Source organism: Canis lupus, chromosome 4, assembly GCF_011100685.1.
Source record: "Canis lupus familiaris isolate Mischka breed German Shepherd chromosome 4, alternate assembly UU_Cfam_GSD_1.0, whole genome shotgun sequence".
In the NCBI taxonomy this organism is placed as follows: Eukaryota; Metazoa; Chordata; class Mammalia; order Carnivora; family Canidae; genus Canis; species Canis lupus.
The window spans coordinates 50,949,365-50,971,883 of NC_049225.1; the positions used below are offsets into that span (position 1 = coordinate 50,949,365).

The 22,519-nt window shown below is 40.2% G+C and overlaps 1 protein-coding gene across 11 annotated transcripts in view; it reads left to right on the forward strand.

Annotated features, from left to right (window-relative positions):
- ATP10B (ATPase phospholipid transporting 10B (putative)) overlaps nucleotides 1-22,519 on the forward strand; it is a 307,612-nt gene that overhangs the window by 206,214 nt on the left and 78,879 nt on the right. For 9 of the 11 annotated variants that reach the window (XR_005358316.1, XM_038534853.1, XM_038534847.1 and 6 more), the window contains 2 exons: nucleotides 371-565; nucleotides 18,434-18,638. Coding sequence is in view for 10 of the 11 variants with exons in the window: in XM_038534853.1 (XP_038390781.1) it covers nucleotides 371-565; nucleotides 18,434-18,638 (400 nt within the window). In the remaining variant the exon portion in view is untranslated. Of the gene's footprint in view, nucleotides 1-370; nucleotides 566-1,195; nucleotides 1,858-12,486; nucleotides 12,579-18,433; nucleotides 18,639-22,519 lie in introns of those variants that run through there. The other 2 variants (XM_038534852.1, XM_038534856.1) reach the window with 2 other exon arrangements.

Here is a 22,519-nt window from a genome sequence, read left to right on the forward strand (position 1 = left end):
TATCTACCTAGATATCATCCTAAATTTGTATATCAAGCTATAATTCATTTAACAACTACTATGATTGAGAACCCTCTATTGTGTGTGTAACAAATATTATCCTTTGTAATATTTATATGAGTCCTTTAAAGTAGGTAGTGGTATCCCCATTTTATACAAGTTGAAACAAGCCCCAGAAAGTCACAAAACTAGTGAACAGTTCGAGTTTGAATATAACTGCATGTGGCTTTAAATTCCTTACCATAATTCAAAGTGATACTGAAAGAGAATGTCACTTCAGTTGGTAAGGGCCAACAGTAGGGAAGAAATAGTGTGGAGAGTATATTTTCTTCCCCTTGGCTTTCACTCACACTTTTCTTGCTCCTTCCAGATGGGCTAACCTCTATTTTCTGTTCCTGGTGATTCTGAACTGGATGCCCTCCATGGAAGTTTTCCACAGAGAAATCACCATGTTACCATTGGCCATTGTACTATTCATCATCATGGTCAAGGATGGCATGGAGGACTTCAAGAGACATCGTTTTGATAGAGAGATCAACTGCTCCAACATCTGGATATATGAAAGGTAAGGGAAATCATCCTTCTCTTTGCTTTCTTGAGAATAGGTTATATAAACTCATCAGCTTTTTCAAAGGATTGGTCTCTCTTCTCATTTTGTTTTCTTAAGTTCACTTAATTCAGTGATTCTCAACTGAGGCGATTTTTCCCAGCAGTGAATATTTGACAATGTCTGGAGACATTTTTGGCTGCCACATTGGGAAGGAATATGACAATGACATGTAGTGGATAAAGGCAGAAGGATGATGCTAAACATCTTACAATATACAGGACAGCCCTCCACAACAAAGAATGTCAATAGTGCTGAGATTTAGAAACCTTAACTTAACATGTGTAAACACTCAAATTATTAAGTATCAGAATGCTATATTATTAACAGTGAGGTTGAAAGCTCAAGAATTGACTCTAGAACTGACTAGTTCATCTCAAGAGACCACGTTGAAGCGCAGCTCTTTGGAGAGTGACAGGCAATGTCTCCCAAACATGAAAATGTGTACTATTTTTAAAGCATCTGAGGCTCCTTGTTTTTAAAACTTAACCAGGTAGGCTTTAGGACCTAGAGTTGGCACAACTGTCCTTGGCTGCCTGGGTGGAAAAGGAAGATCCATGTGGGTGACGTCTACATTCCAACAGGTGGAGTCTCAATAGGTAGAAGGAAGTGGACTGGCAGGTGTACACCTGTTCTCCGCAAGCTTTTTCCTTGTCATTTCTCACCTGGTGTTTGTAAACCAGCTACTTATTTTTAATTTTCCTTTTGAAAGAAGAGAGAAATTTCCAGCAGAGAAGGCAAGTAAAAGATATCAGGGACATGACTCACTAGCAGCTGAACAATGGAACTGATTAGGGAAAAAATTCTTTTACAAGGAACTCACATGCCCTGCTATGAGAATTAAAGAGACGGGATTGAGCAGAGATGAGAAAGGAAGGGAAGAAACGGCAGAAAAGGAAAGAAGACAAGAAACGAGTGGTAATCTCCAACTTGTCCTTTGAAAGATGGTCCTACAAAGAGAATCCCAACAGGAATTACTGTGGGAATCAAATTAAGACCAGCAAGTACACTGTGTTGTCCTTCATACCCAAGAACATCTTTGAACAGCTACACCGTTTTGCCAATCTCTATTTTCTGGGCATTGTGGTTCTGAATTTTGTGCCTGTGGTTAATGCTTTCCAGCCTGAGGTGAGCATGATACCTATCTGTATCATTCTGGCAGTCACTGCCATCAAAGATGCTTGGGAAGACCTCCGGAGATACAAATCTGATAAAGTGATCAATAACCAGGAGTGTCTCATCTATATCAGGTAAAGCAAAACCCAATGGGGAAGTCTTGTGAGCCTAGGTCTGATCTTTCTGGGGCTGCTACCACTACTACTACTATTTATAGAGGGAATGGAGTAGGGAGATAGCATCATTTTATTTCAGTGAAGCTGTTTAATTCTCTACAGTCAGAATTATTATCTAAAACCAAATTTTAAAAAGTGGAGGCTTGAATCTGTTGTATATGTATTTTAATATATCTATTTGAGAGAGAGTGTGTGCAAGCAGGAAGAGGGAGAGGCACAAGCAGACTCTGCGCTGAGTGTAGAGTCTGAGGTGGGGCTGATCTTATAACCCTGAGATCATGATCTGAGCCAAAACCAAGAATCTGACACTTAACCCACATAATCAACTGATCCACCCAAGCACCCCTTGAATACATTGTTTGTTAAAATTAGAAGAGAAGACCTTAATGTGGCATTTTCTTTGGTGGTTCAAAAGCACTTACCATTTAAGAGTTTTGTATAAAGTCTTACCCATTCTTAGTCCAGTGTGACTATAAGCACACTAGAGCATATTTGGAGACTCTTGGAGGGAAGAGGCATCGCTGTTTTTCAGGAGAGCAGTAGTAGAACATTTTATTAGATAAACTGGATACACACTACTTGGGTCAAATCACTCATGAACCATATGATGTTAGGCAGGTGACCCAACTTCTCTGAGCCTTGTTTTATCATCTAAAGTTCTGTAGTCACTGTGGCCACTCTTAGAATGAAAGGGGCTGGCTTCAAGATATGTACTGCAGCCATTTAGGAGCTTTCTTCTAAGGAGGAGTTCTCTTTCCCAGGAGAATGGAAGTAACTGGTAACCAACTTAGAGCTGGCTGATGAGCGGGTTTCTAAGAGATTATCAAATGCAAAGGGCTCATTTGTCTCCAGGGAATCTCTATGAAAAACTCCATGCCCTCCCTCAGCATCACATGTCTTCTGGAGGCTTTGCTTGCAGGGCCACAGTTACATGTCTAAGAAAGTTCTCTGAAGAGAGAGAGAGAGAGAGAGACAGAGACAGAGACAGAGACAGAGAGACAGAGAGAGAGACAGAGAGAGAGTTTTCAGCTAAATCTAATTGTTTTGATTGTTGTTAGCCCACTGAACACCTAGAGATGAGATTTAGTCTTTCCTCACCTTTGAATAATAAAATCATAAAGATAGGGAAAATGATTGTCAGGTTGCTTTCTTTGAAGAGACTGTCACCAGTCAACCCCATCACTTTTTGTTTGCTACTTTTCTCCTTTGTTGTGTTTCTCAGAGAAGACACACAATGGTGAGCCAGGAAGCTGGTTCTTTAGGGAAGAATGAGTGTGGACCTCAATTACCTTGATCTGATTCTCCTTTATCTGCCAGAAATCCTCAGCTCTATGCTTCCTAGAATTATGGGCCTGTTCTTGGGGATAATGTCAGTGTTGATCAGATCCTGATCTGATCCAGTGTCGATCAGATCCTGATCTGATTCTGATCCTGATCCTGACCTGAGGTGGGATTTGGTCTGATGTAGGCTAGGCTGTTGTTCTGTTCTCAAAATAGCTTCCAGAGAACAGAGAAAAACCGAGGTGATAGCAATCCTAGCAAAAAGAGACTTTGGTCCACAGGTTCATTGGCAGTGAGCGACATAAGAGGTTCTATCGTAGCAGTATTTCCCAAAGTATATTCAGTGGAAAAATAATGACAAAGGGGTGGTGTGCAAAAAAAGGACACTTATGATAAAAAAATTATGCATTGGCCCTCTTAACCCATGTTCCAGGAGGGAACTAAGAAAAGTTGTACAGTAAAAAAATCTGTCCATCCTTAGCTCAGTGTTATTCCAAACTTATTTAACCTTGGAAAAATTTTTAACATATATTAACATTTCAATTTGGGGAATTTTACCTTCTTCAATATAGCAAAATAATTGACTACAGGGCTAGGCAGGTAATTGAATGAATCAGAGAGACTAGATACAAAGAGAAAAGCAATATTATCTGTGTACTGATAAATGGGAGCTGATCCTCGACATCAGAGTCCAGATGAGATAGGGAATGGTGGGCACTGTGGCAAACAGGGGGACTGGTGTTCTTGTACAGGAGGCAGAACTGGTTAGCATGTGGCAATATAGGCCTAGTGTAGCCAGATTGTCTGAACTTTATTAAAGGAGCTTAGAAGTTAATACTTTTATTTGAAATAACCTCATATTTAAATGAAATAACCTGCTATAATTTTTTCAAATACTTCATGCCTATTTTGTTTGACTTGAAGTTCTTATTTTGCTGGAAGCCCCTATTTTGCAAACTTTGCTTTATAATTTGGTCCTAAGGAATCTGGAGTGTCTGCAAAAGAGTTATTAGATTCTTCTTTTGAGATTCATCTTGAGTGAGGGAACCTCACTCTTTGGGCAGGGATGGGGTGTGACTGGTTTTTTTGGTTTTCTTTTGTTTGTTTTGTTTTTTATTTAAATTCAGTAAGTTTACATATAATGTATTATTGGTTTCAGAGGTAGAGGTAGTGATTCATCAGTCTTATATAATGCCTAGTGCTCATTACATCACATGCCCTCCTTAATGTTCATCACCCAGTTACCCTTGTCCCCCATCCCCTCCCCTCCAGAAACCCTCAGTTTGTTTCCTACATTAAGAGTCTATAAGGCTTGCCTCCCTCTCTGATTTCTTGTTTTATTTTTTCCTCTCTTCCCCTATAATCCTGTTTTGTTTCTAAAATTCCACTATGGGTGTGACTTTGAAGTTACACAGGCCTGGTATTCAGTAGGTCTAAACTTTAGGCCCAGGTCTGTGACTAACTAATAATACCTTAGAAAAGTCATTTAAATCTCTGGATCTCAGTTTCCACTTTTATAAACCTTGAAGTCAGACTAGATCTTGTCCTATGAAATGGGCTGGGAAAGAACAGAATCTACAACCAAATAAATTTGGAAAATAGGACATACTTGATGTTTCTCTTGAATCTAACAATGCACATTAGCATAATAAAGGTCCTGGGAGGACCCTCTGTAAGTAACCTATGGAATCTTGCTTAACTCAGCTGTGTCTGTTGAAATACTCTCTGCTGTAAGCAGCAGAAACCAACTCAATTTTTTTTTTCAAGATGTTCTTTATTTATTCATGAGAGACACACAGAGAGAGAGAGGCAGAGACACAGGCAGAGGGAGAAGCAGACTCCATGCAGGGAGCCCAATTTGGGACTCCATCCCAGGTCTCCAGGATCTTGCCTTGGGCTGAAGACAGGCACTAAGCCACTAAGCCACGCAGGGATCCCCCCAACTCAAATTTAAACAACGAATAGAGTTGTTGGTTTAAGGCACTACAAATGCTCTGAGATGGGCAGGTGATTGGGTATAGTTGAGTCTTCATTCTAGATATAGCACTTAGCTGTCCTTTTCATTCAGTCCCCTCTGTATCATCTTAACCCTCAGGCAGACTTCCCTCAGGCAGCAAGACTGGCTGCAGCAGCTCCAGCCTTCATATCTACATGTGGTAACTCACAAAGGGGAAAAAGAAGGGCACTTCTGGGAGCATTGTTGGAAGGTCAAGGAGGCTTACTTTCCAGACGTTCCTTACACCTCAGTGACCCCAGTGGGTCACATGTTCAAACCTGAACTAATCCCTGTGAGCAGGAGATGGAATTATGCTAGCTAAACTTTACCTGAACCACAGTTCAGCATAAAGACAATTTCCCTGGAGGCATATCTGCTACCCAGAGAAAATGTAAAATCCAAAGGGAAAAAAATAATAATAAGGTAGTTTCTAAGAGAAAGAGGAACAGATATTGGAGAGGCCACCTCTATGTACTCGATACCATCATCTAAAAATATATTTGAAGCTAAGCTCTTTGTAAATTGCTTTCTACATATTAACAGGAGCATATACTCTTGGGGACATTCTGTAATTATCCATCTATCTATCTATCTATCATCTATCTATCTATCTATCTATCTATCTATCTATCTATCAGTAAAGTTCTCCTAACTCTTAAGTGGATTGATTCTATAAAAGACCCCAGAAAAGGAAGGTAGGAAATGCTAGGTAAGTGTCAGTTATCTTACCTGATGGATGCTGAAGGACACTTTCTTTTGCCAAATACTGATGACACATGATAAGATGTCAGGCAAAGAATACAAGGTCCAAGAGGACGATTTGTTTTTAAAGAACAACATAAAAGCTTATATCTCCAGCATTAGCTCTACCCATTTTGTCTCAGATTCACACATTTGAAAAATGATGCCTTTGTATGTGTGTGTCTGTGTGTGTGTATGCATACACATGCATGTAATTGAATATTGGACCCTTAGAATTTTGTTCAACCCAATCCCATGCATCATGCAGCCCAGACTTGTTTATACTGTGAGAGACTCCTTTTGCAAACAGCAGAAGCCTTGTTAACAGAATTACAATCCTGTTAGAGCATTTTCTTTTAATATAGCGACTGTGCCTGTGGTCTAAAGATGACCCATTAATCAGATTTATGGAATGACTTCAAGAAGAGATTAGCTTCAGAATTGTATTAGCTTAGTTTCTCCCAGGGCTCCGCTTAATGAATCTAGGAACCATACCCAGCAAGAGATTTCTATCCTTCCATTCAGCTTAGATTATTATTTGTATTCAGAAAACATGCAGTAAGGAAGCAGGGGTGTGAACCGAAGAGATCTATGACAGGTTTGTCTACATATTATAATGAAATGAAAGCCCTCCAGTGTCTCAGCAGCTGAGCAGTCATTTGTTTTCAAATATGCATTCAGGATCTAGTGTGTGTACACCACATGGTAGACCCTGAGTACACCCCAGGGGTTCTCAGTCCAGTGATCACAAGGAAATTGTAAACAGTTCCAGTGTCCCATGCCTACGCAGAAAGGACCACAGTAATTCTGCCTGTGGAAAACATCAAGGCTGAGGGAAGGCTTCCCTGAAGAGGGCACATTTCAAGAGGCATCGAAAGATGAGCAACATTTAAACAGGCAGAAGGAACGTATTTTAGTTCATAGCCTGATTGATACGGGAGAGTTTAGTTCTTTGTCTCAGAGTCGAGGGATGAATCTCGTGGACGTGGGAGAGTGAGTAAGGGCATAGAAGTTCATTAAGCTAAGATACAGAGAAAGCTCTCAGAAGTGAGAGGGTTTGCCACTGAGGGCTTGTAGGGTTGGTCTTTTATTAAGAGCTTAATCAGGGAACCTAAATTCTTTAACATATCCACTGATAATCACCATTGAGTAAGGACTGGTGATAACATCTTTAATGGCTTACTTCCTTTGTAGAGTCTGATGATTTTTTGTTGGTTACAAGTAGCTGTTAAACAAGACACCCTCCCTGCCCACACCTTAGGGCAAAGTGTTCTGGCTTGTTCCCTTATCTCTGGTTTCCTTAACACCTCAGCATTTTGGGGATCTTAGGAAGTCTGCTTCCTTAGCCCCCTAACTCTCCCTGATTAGCCTCAATTGTCCCTAACTCCTGATCATGAGTGAACTAAAGATTTTATGTGTGGCTTACGCTGGTATCAAAAGACCAGGTCAAGGGATCCCTGGGTGGCTCAGAGGTTTAGCACCTGCCTTTGGCACAGGGTGCGGTCCTGGGGTCCCAAGATCGAGTCCCACGTCGGGCTCCTGGCATGGAGCCTGCTTCTCCCTCTGCCTGTGTCTCTGCCTCTCTCTCTCTCTCTCTACGTCTATCATGAATAAATAAACATTATCTTAAAATAAAAAAAAAAAAAAAGAAGACCAGGTCAGGAAATGTCAGAAATTTAGAAGAATGACTCAGAAACTTTAAAATTCTGGCTCTTCTGCTAATACTTGGGAGATTCTTTTTCCTGGAAGTCAGGTGGCCACTATAATAGACAAATAATTCCAGATGTTACAGGAGAGTAGTCAGGCTTTTGACAGCATAGCACTGATGGCATGATTTCCCAGCAATGGCCAGCTCTGTTGGGAAAAAAGAAGCCTGGCCTGCAAACTCTTTTTATTTGTATGTTAGTCCCCTTTTATGCCAGAGTCCCCATTGGAAAGCCTAAGAATGTGGAAACCAGAAGTCCTGATCCTGAGTCTGCCACTAATTAGCTGTATGATTTCAGTGAAGTCACTTAGGCAGTTGGGGCCCCGTTTGTCTCATCTTTAAATAGTGATCATAATCTCTATGTTATATTTGTGAAAAGATGTGCGTTTAACTTGCAAAAGGGCTTGAAAATAACAGAGCTATAGAAATAAACTATACAATGTGTTGCAAAAGAGGGTGAAAAATGAATCTCAAAAATGGCATTTAAAATGTGACCTTGGGATCCCTGGGTGGCGCAGCCTGCCTTTGGCCCAGGGCGCGATCCTGGAGACCCGGGATCGAATCCCACATCAGGCTCCCGGTGCATGGAGCCTGCTTCTCCCTCTGCCTGTGTCTCTGCCTCTCTCTCTCTGTGACTATCATAAATAAATAAAAATAAAAATTTAAAATAAAATTAAAAAAAATAAAAATAAAAAATAAAAATAAAATGTGACCTCTTACTGGATGCTTGGCATCATGGACTTTGGCATCAGACCTAGGATAGTCCCAGAACTGCCACTTACTAAACTTGTGACTACATGTAGTGACTTGATCGCTTGAACCTTCATTTCAACATCTGTAAAGTGGGAACATCGCTAGCACCTATTTCTTAAGTGTCCTGTGGATGGAATGAGATCATCTTTTTTTTTTAAGATTTTATTTATTTATTCATGAGAGACACAGAAAGAGAGAAAGAGAGAAGCACAGACACAGGCAGAGGAAGAAGCAGGCTCCATTCCACACAGTGAGCCTGACATGGACCTTGATCCTGGGTCTCCAGGAACACACCCCAGGCTGAAGGTGGCACTAAACCACTGAGCCACCCGGGCTGCCCGAGATCATCTTTATAAATTGTTTAACACTGTGTCTGCACCATAAATCATACTATGTAATTTTTTTTTCTTAATGTCCAGTGACTTCAACTCTCATTTTTCCAATGCCAGGCCCAGCCTGAATCTAACTTTCATGCTACACTCTCCACACATACAAGGGAGGAATCATTTATTTTGGTAGTAAAAAGCAAGGCTCTGCTCCCTCGTTTCTCTTCTATGGGGCAGAACCTGAAATCGAGAAACTCTGGAACTGGGCCATCCATCTCCCTCCTCCCTTTCCACAGCATTCTTGAGCACACTCACACCAACACTTACATTCAGGCAAATGATCCAGATGGCCTCAATTAGCCCAGAGCCAAGGGCACTTTGTCCAACCCAACTTCTAACATAGAGCATGCATTAGAATATCATCCTTGTGTGGCATTAATAAAGCAGCTGTTTGGGCCCCATTTCACTATTATTTACTCTAAGTAACAGCTCTTTGGGAAACCCAAAGGAGATGAGATGATTGATAAGGACAGAATTCAGGCTTTGCCAGGATTATTCTAACCTCAAGACACATAAACACACCTTCACTCTGAAACTACCTTCACGGGGTTGCTGTGGGTACTAAATGAGAGAACGTATGTCAAACGCTTAGTGTATTGCCTGGCATTCCGTAGCATTCAGAAAATGTTAGCTAAAATATTGCCGAAGAGGGTTCTATAGTCTTGTTAGCCAGGAGTTGCCATGACCTTGAGCCAAGAGGATTAAGGAAGAAATGCCATTGGCTGGCATTTGAAACCACACAAGAGAAGACAAACTCTTTAGCTAAAGAACTTGAACTCCAAGCTCTTGAACATAGCAAAATGGGCCTGAGGGAAGAATCTGAAAAATGCAGACAAGAGAGAAACATCTAGTGTCATCTGAAGCATGAGCATGAAAAGCACTACTGGCTGGAGTTTACAGACCAGCAGACCATTGCATTCATCCCACACATCTTTGCTCTGCATTTGGCATCACCAAACTAGGCTCTGCTCTGAAGCGTCAATTTTACAAGTGCCCACCCTATTCCCACTGCCTCCCCTGTGCTCACAGAAGGCCATAAACTATTTAGGCCAATTCAGCTTGTCATTTTAGGATAGAATGCATTAGGTCTTCTCCACAACTCAATGGGTAGAAGAGTCATAAAACAATCCAAGTGTCCCTGAAGCTCTGCCCTCATGTCAACAGGCATGACTTACATTTTGGCAAGTGAGGATTTATGGCCTGTTAAGGAGCTCACAATTCTAAAAGGTGAGGCTCCTATTTTCATCCCAAATCCAATTGATTCGGTCACCAGCTTCTGAGGCTTCATCTGCTTCATACTTCATTCCCAAACAGAACGAAGAGACCACATCAAGCCATGAAACTCCCATGCCTATCACTTCTATGTTCTGGTAGACATATCTATGTGACCTTACATAATTTAGATAACTTTTCTGGGCCTGCTTTCTCATCTATGAAATGGAGATAATGGTAATAATAAAAGTTGTTTCATTATCAGGCAGCTAAATAGTAATGTATCTTAGGTATCTTACCAAGACAGATAAGCATATTGTGTTGTGTTATATTGTATATTATCAGAAGTCTCCTCTGGTGAGTCCATAACAGAAAAAAAGATAGATTAGATGCTAAAATGGCTAAAGGTTAGGAAAAACTTCCCTTCTTCTGCCTCATGTTCAAGACAAATCTATACAGAATCAGTTGCTAAATGTTTACTGAACACTTCTCCATACACTAAACACCCCATCAGACCCTATGTAGTAACAGAAATATAAGGCTCGGGGTCATACTAGCTCTCCACAAGCTTATTATATTGTTGAAAGTAAAAGATACACAAAACAGTTAGGAAATAGGACCACAATAGGCCAGAAAATGGGGCAAAGAGAGGTGTATCACTGATGCTCAGTGCCAAAGAACGAAAGTAAAAGGTAGCATTTGGATCTGCAGAGGCTCAAGGGAGGGCATTTGGGGTAATATCTTATGCCTTCGGTACTCCCAGGCTGCTTCTCCATACTCTGTGAATGTGACCTTGATGGATTACACCTGTGACTCTTGTGTCCCCTAAGCATGGTATTTCCATGGCCATCACTGCTTTGTACCATTCCAAGCTCCTTTCTGCTTTCTGTGTGTCACAGTCATGTGCACAAAGAAGTCAAGGGTTGGACTACTACTCCTTGAAGCTTCAATACAAAATGAGACTCTCAGTATAGAGAAGGACTTTAATAACAAATATGACTGGTTGTGTTAAGCCTCATTGGCTCCTGGGTGAGGTCACATTAATACATATACCCCAGTGACACTCGCCCCAAACTGCTGATTTGGGACATGTCGTCCCACCCTAATTTCAAGCCTTCCTAGATATGCCTAGGCATACTTAGATATAAGGAGTATCACTGTGTCCCTCAGTATTTCCAGCCAAGCCAGAAATCAAAGTATCCTACCATTCCTCTGGCCTCCACTGTCCCCTTCTGGTACTTTTCTTGGTCCTGTAAACCTGAAGCCCTATCACTGGGGTCTGTAGCTGACAGGTGGATACAGAGGGCAAGGAATAGCCAGGCAGGGGGTACTCACTACCCAGACTTAGGCTGTCTTTAACATAACTGCTTTGCTTTAGCTTCTGTTCCATTTCCTGAGGCCAGGTCAGGGACAGAGGCCACACAACCCTTCATCCCTTTGTCCCTTTCCAAATCTTCTACACCCTCTTGCCAGGTTCCTCCCACAGGAAAAAAAAAGAAAGAAAGAAGAAGAAAGAAAGAAAGAAACAAAGAAAGAAAGAAAGAAAGAAAGAAAGAAAGAAAGAAAGAAAGAAAGAAAGAAAGAAAGAAAGAGAGCACCTCATTCATATGAGTTCATAAAAACAGACAATTACACTATCTCTAGTCTACTGTCTCCACAGCAGTGACCCTGTTTGCTCCAAGCTAAAATAACTATAACGATAATCATAGCAGCAGTAAATGCCATTTGCTGTGCAATCATTAAACAATTCTCATATATTATTTTTGTTAGCTCTCACTATAACCTATAGAATGTATTTTAGCTGTCCTATTTGATAGATGAATAAATTGAGGGTCAGACAGTTAAGCAGTGGGTTCAAAGCAACACCACATGTAAGAGATAGTTCCATAGTTCCAGGTTTCAAATCAGGTGAGCCTGATTCCAAAGCTTTTAACCACTCTCCAGTACTGCCTCTACCTCAACATACGACTGGCAAAACAATTCTGTATTACAAGTATTCCTGAGCCAGCCACGGGGCCGTTGGTCCTCCTGCTTAGCACCATGGAAAGAGTAGAGGTTCCAGTGCAAACTTTGTGACTGTGTACCTTGGCCATGTCACTCCTAGCCTCAGTATCCTTACCTGAGTAATATGAGTAGAATTGGAAATCCATCAAATCCCTTTGGCACTGATTTGTTGTTGGTGTTGTTTTTATTAAGTCTTTATTTTTTATTAGAGCAGTCTTAGGTTGATTCACAACAAAATTAGGGGAAAGGTACAGAGATTTCCCATATATCCCTAGCTCCCATTCATGCATAACCTTCCTCATTTTCAACATCCCCCATCAGAGTGCTACATTTGTCACAACACATCATAACCACCTAAAGTCCATAGTTTATATTATAGCTCACTCTTAGTGTTATATATTTTGTGCATTTGGACAAATGTATAGTAACATATCCATCATTATAGTGTCATAAAGAATTGTTTAACTGCATTAAAAGTCCTCTGCACTCTGCCTTTACATCCTTCCCCACCCTACCCCTCTCCAACCCCTAGCAACCCTTGATCTTTTTATGTCTCCACAGTTTTGCCTTTTCCAGAATGTCATATACTTGGAATCAAACAGTATGTAGCCTTTTCAGATTGGCTTCTTTCACTTAGTAATGTGCATTTACAGTTCCTTCCTATCTTTTTGTGTCTTAATACCTCATTTCTCTTTAGTGTTAATATTTTCATTCTTTGGATATACCACAGTTTATCTCTTTACCTACTGAAGGTCATCTTGCTTGCTTCCAAATTTTGGCAATTATGAATAAATCTGCTATAAACATCCATGTGCAGGTTTTTGTATGGACATAAGTTTTTAACTCCTTTGGGTAAATACCAAGGAGCATGATACTGGATCATGTGGTAAAAATATGTTTAGTTTTGTAAGAAACTATTGAACTTTCTTCCAAAGTGGCTGTACAATTGTACATGTCCACCAGCAATGAATAAGGGTCCTTATTGCTCCATATCATTGCCAGCATTCCGTGTTGTCAGAGTTCTGGATTTTGGCTCTTCTATTAAGTGTGTAATGGTATCACACAGTTTTAATTTGCATTTCTCTAATGATATATGATCTAAAGCATCTTTTCATATGCTTATTTGCCACCTGTATATCCTCTTTGATGAAGTGTCTGTCCAGCACTTTTACCCATTTTTTAAATTGAGTTGTTTATTTTCTTATTGTTGAGTTTTAATTATTCATATATTTTGGATTATAGTCCTTTATCAGATGTGTGTTTTGTAAGACACATATTTTCTCCTGGTCTGTGGTTGTGTTTTCATTCTCTTGACATTTTCTTTTGCCGAGCAGAGGTTTTTAAATTTAATGAAGTCCAGCTTATCAATTATTTCTTTCATGGATAGTGCCTTTGGTGTTGTATCTAAAAAGTCATCACCACACACAAGGTCATTTGGATTTTCTATGTTAACTTCTAAAAGTCTTATAGTTTTGTGTTTTGCATTTAGGTCTATGATACATTTTGAGTTATTTAGGGAAAGGGTGTTAAGATCTGTGTCTAAATTCATTTGTTTGTCTGTAGGTGTCCAGTTCTAGCACCATTTGTTGAAAGGACTATCTTTACTCCATTGTATTGTCTTTGGTCCTTTGTCAAAGATTACATATATATTTCTGAGTTCTGTCTTCTGTTCTATTGATCTGCTTATCTGTTCTTTCACCTGTACCACAATGTCTCGATTACTCTAGCTTGAAGTCTTGAAGTCAGGTAGTAATAGTCCTCCAATTTTGTTCTCCTTTATATCATGTTGGCTATTCTGGGTCTTTTGCCTCTTTATATAAACTTTCAAATCAGTCTATTAACATTTGCAAATGAACATGCTGGGCAGGATTGATTTAAGGATATACTTTTCTGGGAGTTTGTGCCAGTAGCCAGAGCCCTAAGTCTTCACTTGGCTGGATTAAATCCCTCTTTTCTGAGCTTGGGGTAAAGGATTCAATATTTAGAGTTTCCTGTGTTTGTATATTGTGTACCTGGGCCCAAGCCATAAAATGCAATCATGGGCATAAAATGCGTGTCCCAACTGCATGAAGGAGAATGCTGGGGCTGGGAGAGCAAGGGGTTAGCACTAACCATGATATTAATAATCATTGTCGTCACTGTTGTCACCATCATCAGCATCATCAAAGTATCGTGTATTTATTGAATACTTACTAAATGCAAAGGCCTGAGTTCAGTCCCTTTCCTGGATCATGTCATCAATCCTTTCAACAACCTTCTGAGGCAAGTGCACATATTACTGTCAATTGAAAAAAACAAAGGCTCCGAGAGGTTAAATAACTTGCCCAGGGTCACATGGGTAATAAGCTGTGAAGCTGGAGTTCAAACCCACTCTTAACCCCTATACTGCACTGATTCTCCCTAGCATTCCTCTTTCACCCTGGGGTAGTAATGCTGACCATTCTATATCCAGCATTCAAGCTTCCAGAAGGATAGCTAAGGTCAGCTCATCATCCTGTTTTGAATAGAAAGTCCCACAGACAACTAAACCTGAAAAATCCTCTCTACTCTAGTTCCTTGAAACTCTTTCTGTAAAACCCACACACTTGAGAAATGGAGCCTTAAGCATTCTCTCCTCCCCCTTTCACCTGCTTCCCCATGGCATCCAGTTGGTTACAAACCTCTCTTGCTGTTTATTTCCCTCTTAATAAGCCCCATCTCCTCTCGGAAAGCCATTTAGCACGGCACCACTTAATTTCTCCTCGAAGCAGAATCTGCCAGATGGAGTCTTTGTCCCAGGCCATGTTGATTTGTCTTATTTTTAAACAGCAGTGAGCATCCCATGAAACTAAAATAGCAGTTGGTTCCCAGGTGTGACTTACTGAGCAGGGAGGTGATCAAGAGCGTATGGACTCATCCACCTGAGGCAGCCGTTCCAAATGACTTCCTCAGGTGGCACCCAGCCAGCTGCTGGCCACATCTGGGTGTCATTTGATGCAGGGGCACGCCACTTTTCCGCGTCAACTGAGTTCAGCCACTCATCACCTCCTCTGGTTGTACCCCCTTGGGCTGTGCATCCTTGCCTTTTCCACAGACATACTCATACTTCTGACATTGGGGAGACAAAATGGACCCCAGAGGATAAAGAGACCAGCACAAAGTGGCCAAATGATAGAATGAAATGTCTCATTTTTTACCCTGATGTCTCGTTTTTTTATTCCCAAACATTCATTTAAAATCTGTCTTTTATTCCATAACATAACAATGTTTGGATTAATATAAATATAATCCATCAAATTATGTGCCAGCTAAATTACTAAACCATATCCTCCCCCACACGTACACACACAAAACATGTTTTTTAAAACTAACATCTCAAAGTCATGTTGATTCTGTAGCTTCATTATCCCAGACACACATAATAGGGTGTGTGCCTCTGTTTGAGAAGCACACTCATGAAGATGGGCAGTCTTTCTTTTGGAGGGTATGCCTACAAGAGGGACTAGGAATGTTTCTTTACTGCCACATGTCATCCTAAGGATGAGAGGATTAATCTAAAGGAAAGACAGAAGTGATTATTACTAAAAAGGCAGTGACTTCCCTAGGATCTAAGGAATAATAGAAGTCAGAGGCTGATCTGACTTACAGCATCTTGGGTGGCTCCTCTGACCTCATTATACCTATCACCACAATGAGGATTGACAAAACAATAATCTAGCTCACTTCACAGAAGTGACTGCATATATACCATAAACACATCTCCATAACCCTCCATCTTCATCACCTTAAAGCTCAGATCCCATAATAAGCATTGGAGTCCTTTATTATAAGGGGGAAGAATGAGATTCAGTGTTCGTGGATGGAGGTATGTTGGCCTTGCCTCTTATATGCCTATGTTTGCAGCAATCCCAACCAGCACTTGCAAATCTTCTCAACCAGTGTGCTCTGGAAGTATTGGCAATTAGTTAAAGGCATTTTCACTAAACCCAATCTCAAATACCAAATATAATGCTGAGATTATAGCAACCAGTTGATACCCACCATGCCCAAAGGCGTCATCTGACAGGACACGGAAGTCAAAATGGGGAGGTAGAGAAGAAGGGGGACAAGTTGAGTGATAATCCTTTATTCTTTGAAGTAATTTTGCTATAATATTTAGGAATTTTTTGTTTTGTTTTGTTTTAAGCACCACTCAAAAAGAACAACAACAAAAGCAATAAAGCCAGTCTTTCTTTGACCCTGTGAGATTCCTTCTCCCATGGAGAGTATGAGCCATTCTAGTTCCTTAAGTAGCCTTATACTCGAACATTTAACAGGTATTCTTAGGGCCACTATGAAGAAAAAACAAATCCTTCCCTGAATCAACAGAAAGACCATGAATTATTTGATAATAATATTCACATTCCTTATGGAAGAGTATCTACCCTAAATATATCAATAAACAGATATTTCTGAAATATCATTGAGAAAAAATATGGGGAGGGGCTGTCCACATTCTTTACAGGAAAAACAAGTGATAAAATAAGCTGATGGAATCAAAAAGTGTTTAGAAACCTGTTAAATGTCCTTCCATGGAAAGAAGCACCATTACCAAAATGCTACAGATATATTTGCCCTTAAATGCTGAGAAATGGTCTCAGTAGTCATTTGGACGATATTGCCCGTGGACTGATTGTACGAGTAGCTGCTTTGCTATGCTTTCTGGAGCCATGGGAATTTCCACTGAATTCTTTGGGTCTTTATCATGGCAAGGTGCTCCCCAATACTAATGTCTCTGATTATTTTATAGACTCAGATTAGACCTTCCCTTAGTTGGCATTCCAGATGAGAGCACACTCATTTCAGGGGATTAGGGGAGTCCTGTTCATGGATATTTTATGACAAGAATAATGGAGTCTTAGGAAGGCTTATTTGGGGTTCTCTGGAGGGCACCAAAGTAGGAAAGAAGACCTCAAGCCCTTCACCTCCTTAGGGACTTTTATGAAGTCAAAAGAGAAAAGCAAAATTCCAGTCATATCTCTTTCTCTGTGAAAGAGTAGTCTTGTCATCGCTAGGACACCCAGATTCCAATAGAAACAGAAGCAATAACATGCCCAGAGGGGCTCAACACCAGTGGAGAAAAACAGCTGCGGCTGGGCTCAGAGGCATCCAGCTGCAAACCAGCTGGGCTTGGTTGAAAAGACCACATGTAGAATATTGGTTGGGTTCCAAATCCCATATTTAAAGAGGAACATTTCCAAATACAGCCTTAGACAAAACACCCACCCTTTAAGACAGGTATTAAAACTATCATACAAGAGTAATGAAGGGCACTTGGAAAGTTAAATTTGACTTGGCAAATCCAAAAGGCTTCAGGGGATATTTGATGAATGTCTTAAAATATTTATAAAATGGTAGAAGATGGAATAGATCACATTGCTCAGGAAAGCAGATCTAGTTGAATATTTGGTGAAGTAGAAGGAATATTTTCTAAGATGAGAGATCCTTAAAATGAAATGTGCTCCCTTGGGTAGTAGGGAGTCCTTTCGCTGGTGGTGTAAAAGCTGAGACTGCCATACCCCCTGAGACCTGAGGAGACAGGGGAATATTTTTGAGGAGGTAGGATCTCCAAGCAGTAAAAACTGTGGAGTTGGATGTCAGGATGGACCTGGACTCAGGTTTCAGTTGTTTTTATAAAACTTTGGGAAATTTTTCTTGGACCCTCAATTTCCTCATTTGTGAACTGGGTCTAACAATATCCATTCCAGTGGGTATTATTATGCAAATAAAGTATTAACTATCACTAGTGTCTGGCACAGTAGAAATGCTACATTTGTGATTATTGCTGCCACTATTTATCTGCTTGATAAATTGGGTGGGAAGAGAAAATTCATAGTTTCCTGAGATTTCTTTAGCCTTCTGATTCTATGAGCATTATGGGACCCATCCTGTTAAACTTCCTGGTGCTATCTTTCTAATTTCCTGACTGCCCAGAGTTTTCTGTTTCAGCACCACCTCACATCTTCCTACACAATGGTGTATACCCTCACTTTCCTACTGCACTTTCCTCTCCTAATCAGAAACAATTTTTTCTAAACAATTTTTCCTTGCAATCCTGCTTTCTGTAGTGATAACTGGTTAGTCTGGAAAATGATGTATATTAAGAGTACTAGAATAATATGATTATGTAGTCACCTTTTCCCTTAATTTTTTTCTTCTACTAGAAAGCAAGGCTGAGCACAGTACCTAGTCTACATCCAGCAGTCAATCAAAACTGTAAATGATGAGGACAGATCTTCTGCTAGTGGGATTTTATAGGTCACGTTTAGCTTTTCTAGAGTGTTATGATCATTTGGTGATCATTTGGGGCAAGATAGAATACCAAACAGTCTTGTGACAAGCTGCTTGGGGGATGTTTAGGCACAGGTGGGACCTTCTTCCATTCACTTATTAATTTTCTAGAGAAACTTAAAACTCACTGTTGTTCTCCCACCCAAGAAAAGAGAGGAGTTACGTGCAGAAGTGCTGGAAGGATGTGCGTGTGGGAGACTTCATCCAAATGCAGTGCAATGAGATCATCCCAGCAGACATACTCCTCCTCTTCTCCTCAGACCCCAGCGGGATCTGCCACCTGGAAACTGCCAACCTGGATGGAGAGACAAACCTCAAACAAAGACGTGTTGTGAAGGGCTTCTCACAGCAGGTAAGGCTCTTTCTAAGATCTTCAAAGGTGAGGTCAAAGGGAAGAAGCAAGCCAACTCTACTGGAAAATTGAATTTAACCTGGTGGCTAGAGGAGAGAGTAGGAGATGCCTCCTTTTCCCAAGCCTTAGGTATAGTTAATCTTCCTAGCAAGGCTTTTGATGGGTATCATCCCATTATCACAGATGGGGAAATAGGCTTAGGAAAGTTAAATACTTACTGAAAGCCTCAAAATTCCTAAATGGGGGCTCACTCTATTTAATGAAATTGTAGTCTCTGCCCTAAACCAAGGGCAATTACCCTTGGGACTACCCATTTTTCTGTGCTTATGCAGTCCTTGCCCATCCTGCACAGCTCTGCTCCCTCCACTTCTCCCTCTGAATCTTCTCCAATACTACTTTGACTCCAGCATAAGCTATAGGAAGGTATTGTTATCTATTTTTCCACTTGTGTACATCTTACTTTCCCTCCTTGAGAAATAAGGAATGATCATCAACACTTAGTTAACCCCCACACTTACATGTATGGTGCCGTGAATATCATAGAGAAGTCATTATTGTTTGCTGGTTAAGAGCCCATTCTCTGGAAGCTGACAGAACTGAACTCAGAGTCCAACCCCACCATTTATTAGCATTCTCACCTCGGGCAAGTTACTATTCTCTCACATCTTTATTCCCTCATCTGGAGAATGGATACAAAAATAGTACTTCTATATTAGGGTGATCCTGAAGACTAAAAGACAGGTGTAGGAATTATTTAGCATGAAGGTAGACACATAGTAAGGAATCAGTAATTGGCAGTGAATGTCAATGGCGTTCAGACGCAATATGTGCTGATAAATTGAAACCGGGTGTGATATTCCAATTTTCAATTAAAGTTCCCCTTGAAAGCGTTGATTTTCAATCTGGAATCTTCCTCTGCCCATGGAAAAGAATATAAATATATCAGTTTCTTCACTCTCCCAGACTTCAGCAGGAGAGAAATTAAATGAGTCAGGGGATTTAGTGGAAAGAAGGCAAGTGCTCATTCCTCAGAGATTCTCATGAGCTAGAGTTCACTTATCTAGATTGAAACTTCTTGAGAGAAGACAACTTGTCATATCTCACTTTGCCTTTCTCCAAGCACTGGATGAGCAGTTCTCACAAAATCACTTTGGTATGAATGATTCAGTCCTCAGAAGTCTATTCTCTCATCCCTACATAGTTCTCCCCTAGTTCTGCTGTGAAACTCAAATGAGATAAAGATAGGAACAAAATATAGGGTTTGGTGCATAGTAGGCCCACAATACATGGTCTGTGGTTGCTACTTTGGCTACATTTACTAGCCTGGGCATATAAACCACCATGACCACATTGCTGCCATCTGCTTTTTCTTGTTATTTCACAGGTTTAGTATTTCCATTGGTCTCCAGGCTCCACCTGAGTCAGCCACTGCACTGGTGTTTGATTCTGAATTTTCTCTCCTTTGTTTCTCCTTACCACATTAACCAAATCAACCTAAAGTTTACAAAAAAGTAGGGCAGGATCAGGGGAAAGTTCACAAAGACACTCTAGATGCACAGCAAGCTATTTCTTGGCTCAGGGCCCTGTGGTATGCCATCAAGATCAGAGGCTTTTAAGCTTCTTTAACCCTAATTCACAATAAGAAATACACACTATTGAACACATGCACACATAAACACACATAACGCATGTGGATGTGTGTGAGATGTAGAATTGCCATCTGAGCCATACTACATGCAAATCACTCTGAGACTTTCTATTCTACTTCATTTTTTTTTACAAAGCTCTGGGAGAATTGAAACTTGTATTTGCCTATGATGCTTACAAATCTTCCCCTCAGCAGTCCCTCCCTAACATCCTCATCACTGTTCTGAGGCCTCTTGACTCTCTCTCTGGCAGCACTGTGTTGTCAGAGTTTCAACAAGCCACTTCTCTTTTTGTCTTTAGCAACAACTCCCAAACGGTTTCTTGTATGTTAATTAGTCAGATAGTTTGGGATTTGATTGGAATGAAGAGCCAGATGAAAGGGTCATTCACACTCCAGTGCAGTAGACCAGGCAATTTAATAACATCTCTCAAACTCTAACCCTGAATTCTCACAGGGTACTTGGCATAATGACTTACAAAAAAAAAAAAAAAAGTTCATTTGTGAAGAGATTTATTTATTTGAGCTTCAAGATTTTAGGTGTTCTCTATTTTGTTCCTTTATTCTCCCCCTCACTTGGCTTAAGTGTGTTTTTCCACTACTATAATAATAGTTATAATAATAATTATGCACTTTTATTAAATCCTTACTGAGGGCTCTGCATGATTATCTCATTTATCCTCACAAATCCCCCATAAGGTAGGGCTATTATTGTCCCCATTATACACATAAGGAAAAGAAGCATAGAGAGGTTAAGTAACCTGTCCAAGGTCACTGAGCCAGAACATGTTGGAACAAGATTCAAAACCAAGTTTGTCCAAAGTCTCAGTTCTTAAGGTTCATAGTAGCTCATCTCCCTGGCCCTTTGACTATTACCCAGAGTTTACCCAGAGATGCTTACTTGAAAGCACACTTTACCATTTTCAATATTCTTTCCGCCTGTAAGTAAGATGTGCCAGGAAGGATAAAAGTAGGCTTAGCCAGGTCCCTGAAAAGGAGAAATTTGGGCTGTTCTTTGCTACCTTGCGTCTCCCTTCCGTCAGTGCAAAAAGATCTCTGAATAAAGGCAGAATTCTCTTCTAACTCTATACTCTAGCGTTTCTCAAATGTGTTGGACAAACATTGATGAGAATTACAGGAAAAATATATGTTGTAAAATCAAAAAGCAGAAGATAATAGGTTACAAATCTTCAAATATTTCAAATAGTACTGCCAGACTTCTCAGGTAATTTCATAAGCCCCAACGAAGAAAGGGGACAGGTACTAGTACGTAGCATCTCTAAACATTTAACCACAGAAAACTTTTATTCCAAGAAACATACTCTAGGACTACTGCAAGAGACATAGGATCACAGTTTAGGGATTTGCTCCAAATACATTACAGGTGTTCATGATGTACCATAATCACCACAGGGAGAAACTTTTTAAAATATACATGCATTCTTCCCCATTATCACTAAATTATGGCTCACTAGGACTGAGTAGGGGTTAGTCATGCATATTTTTTAAATGTTCCCCTATATGATCTTCACATGAACCTACCACCTACCACTCCTTGAAGACCTGTAAAAAAAAAAAAAAAAGGAGGTGTCACCTCGAGCGCTTACAAAAAACACTTTCAATAATATGAACAAAACTACTATCTTTGTGCTTCTTACATATGCTAGTACTTTTGCATGCATTGTCTTTTAGTCCTTGCAACCACCCTGTGAGGTGGATATGGCTATCCTCATTTTACAGATGAAAATTCTGATAAACAGAAGTAGCAAATTTTGCCATTGTCTCAGAGAAAGTCTTGAGCATCTACAGATATGGTTTGTTTGGAAATTTGATATCTTAAATGGAAATTTGATATCTTAAATAAGAAGTATCAATGGATTTTCTTAATTGTCCCTCTAAACCCCCTAGTGGCTATAAGACCTTCACCAAAGAGTTTTTACTAAAAGAGATTTCTAGAAACTTCCCACCCATCTGTACTGTTAGTTCTTGTAAAACAAGGTTCATGGTCAAATCTGATTGGGATTTGACCTGTGGACCCCTCTTGTAGGGTCCAATGTACATTAACGGAGTAAGGTCTCTGAGAAGCTGCAGTCAACAGACCTTTTAAACTTTCTTTAAAGTTTTCAGGAGTATTTTTCAGCACAATAATTTTAGCATTCCTATGAATATTTGGGGGGAAAATTAAACTGAGTTGTGGAGGACACAGGATCGCAGAAGGTAAGCAGGAACAGAGAAA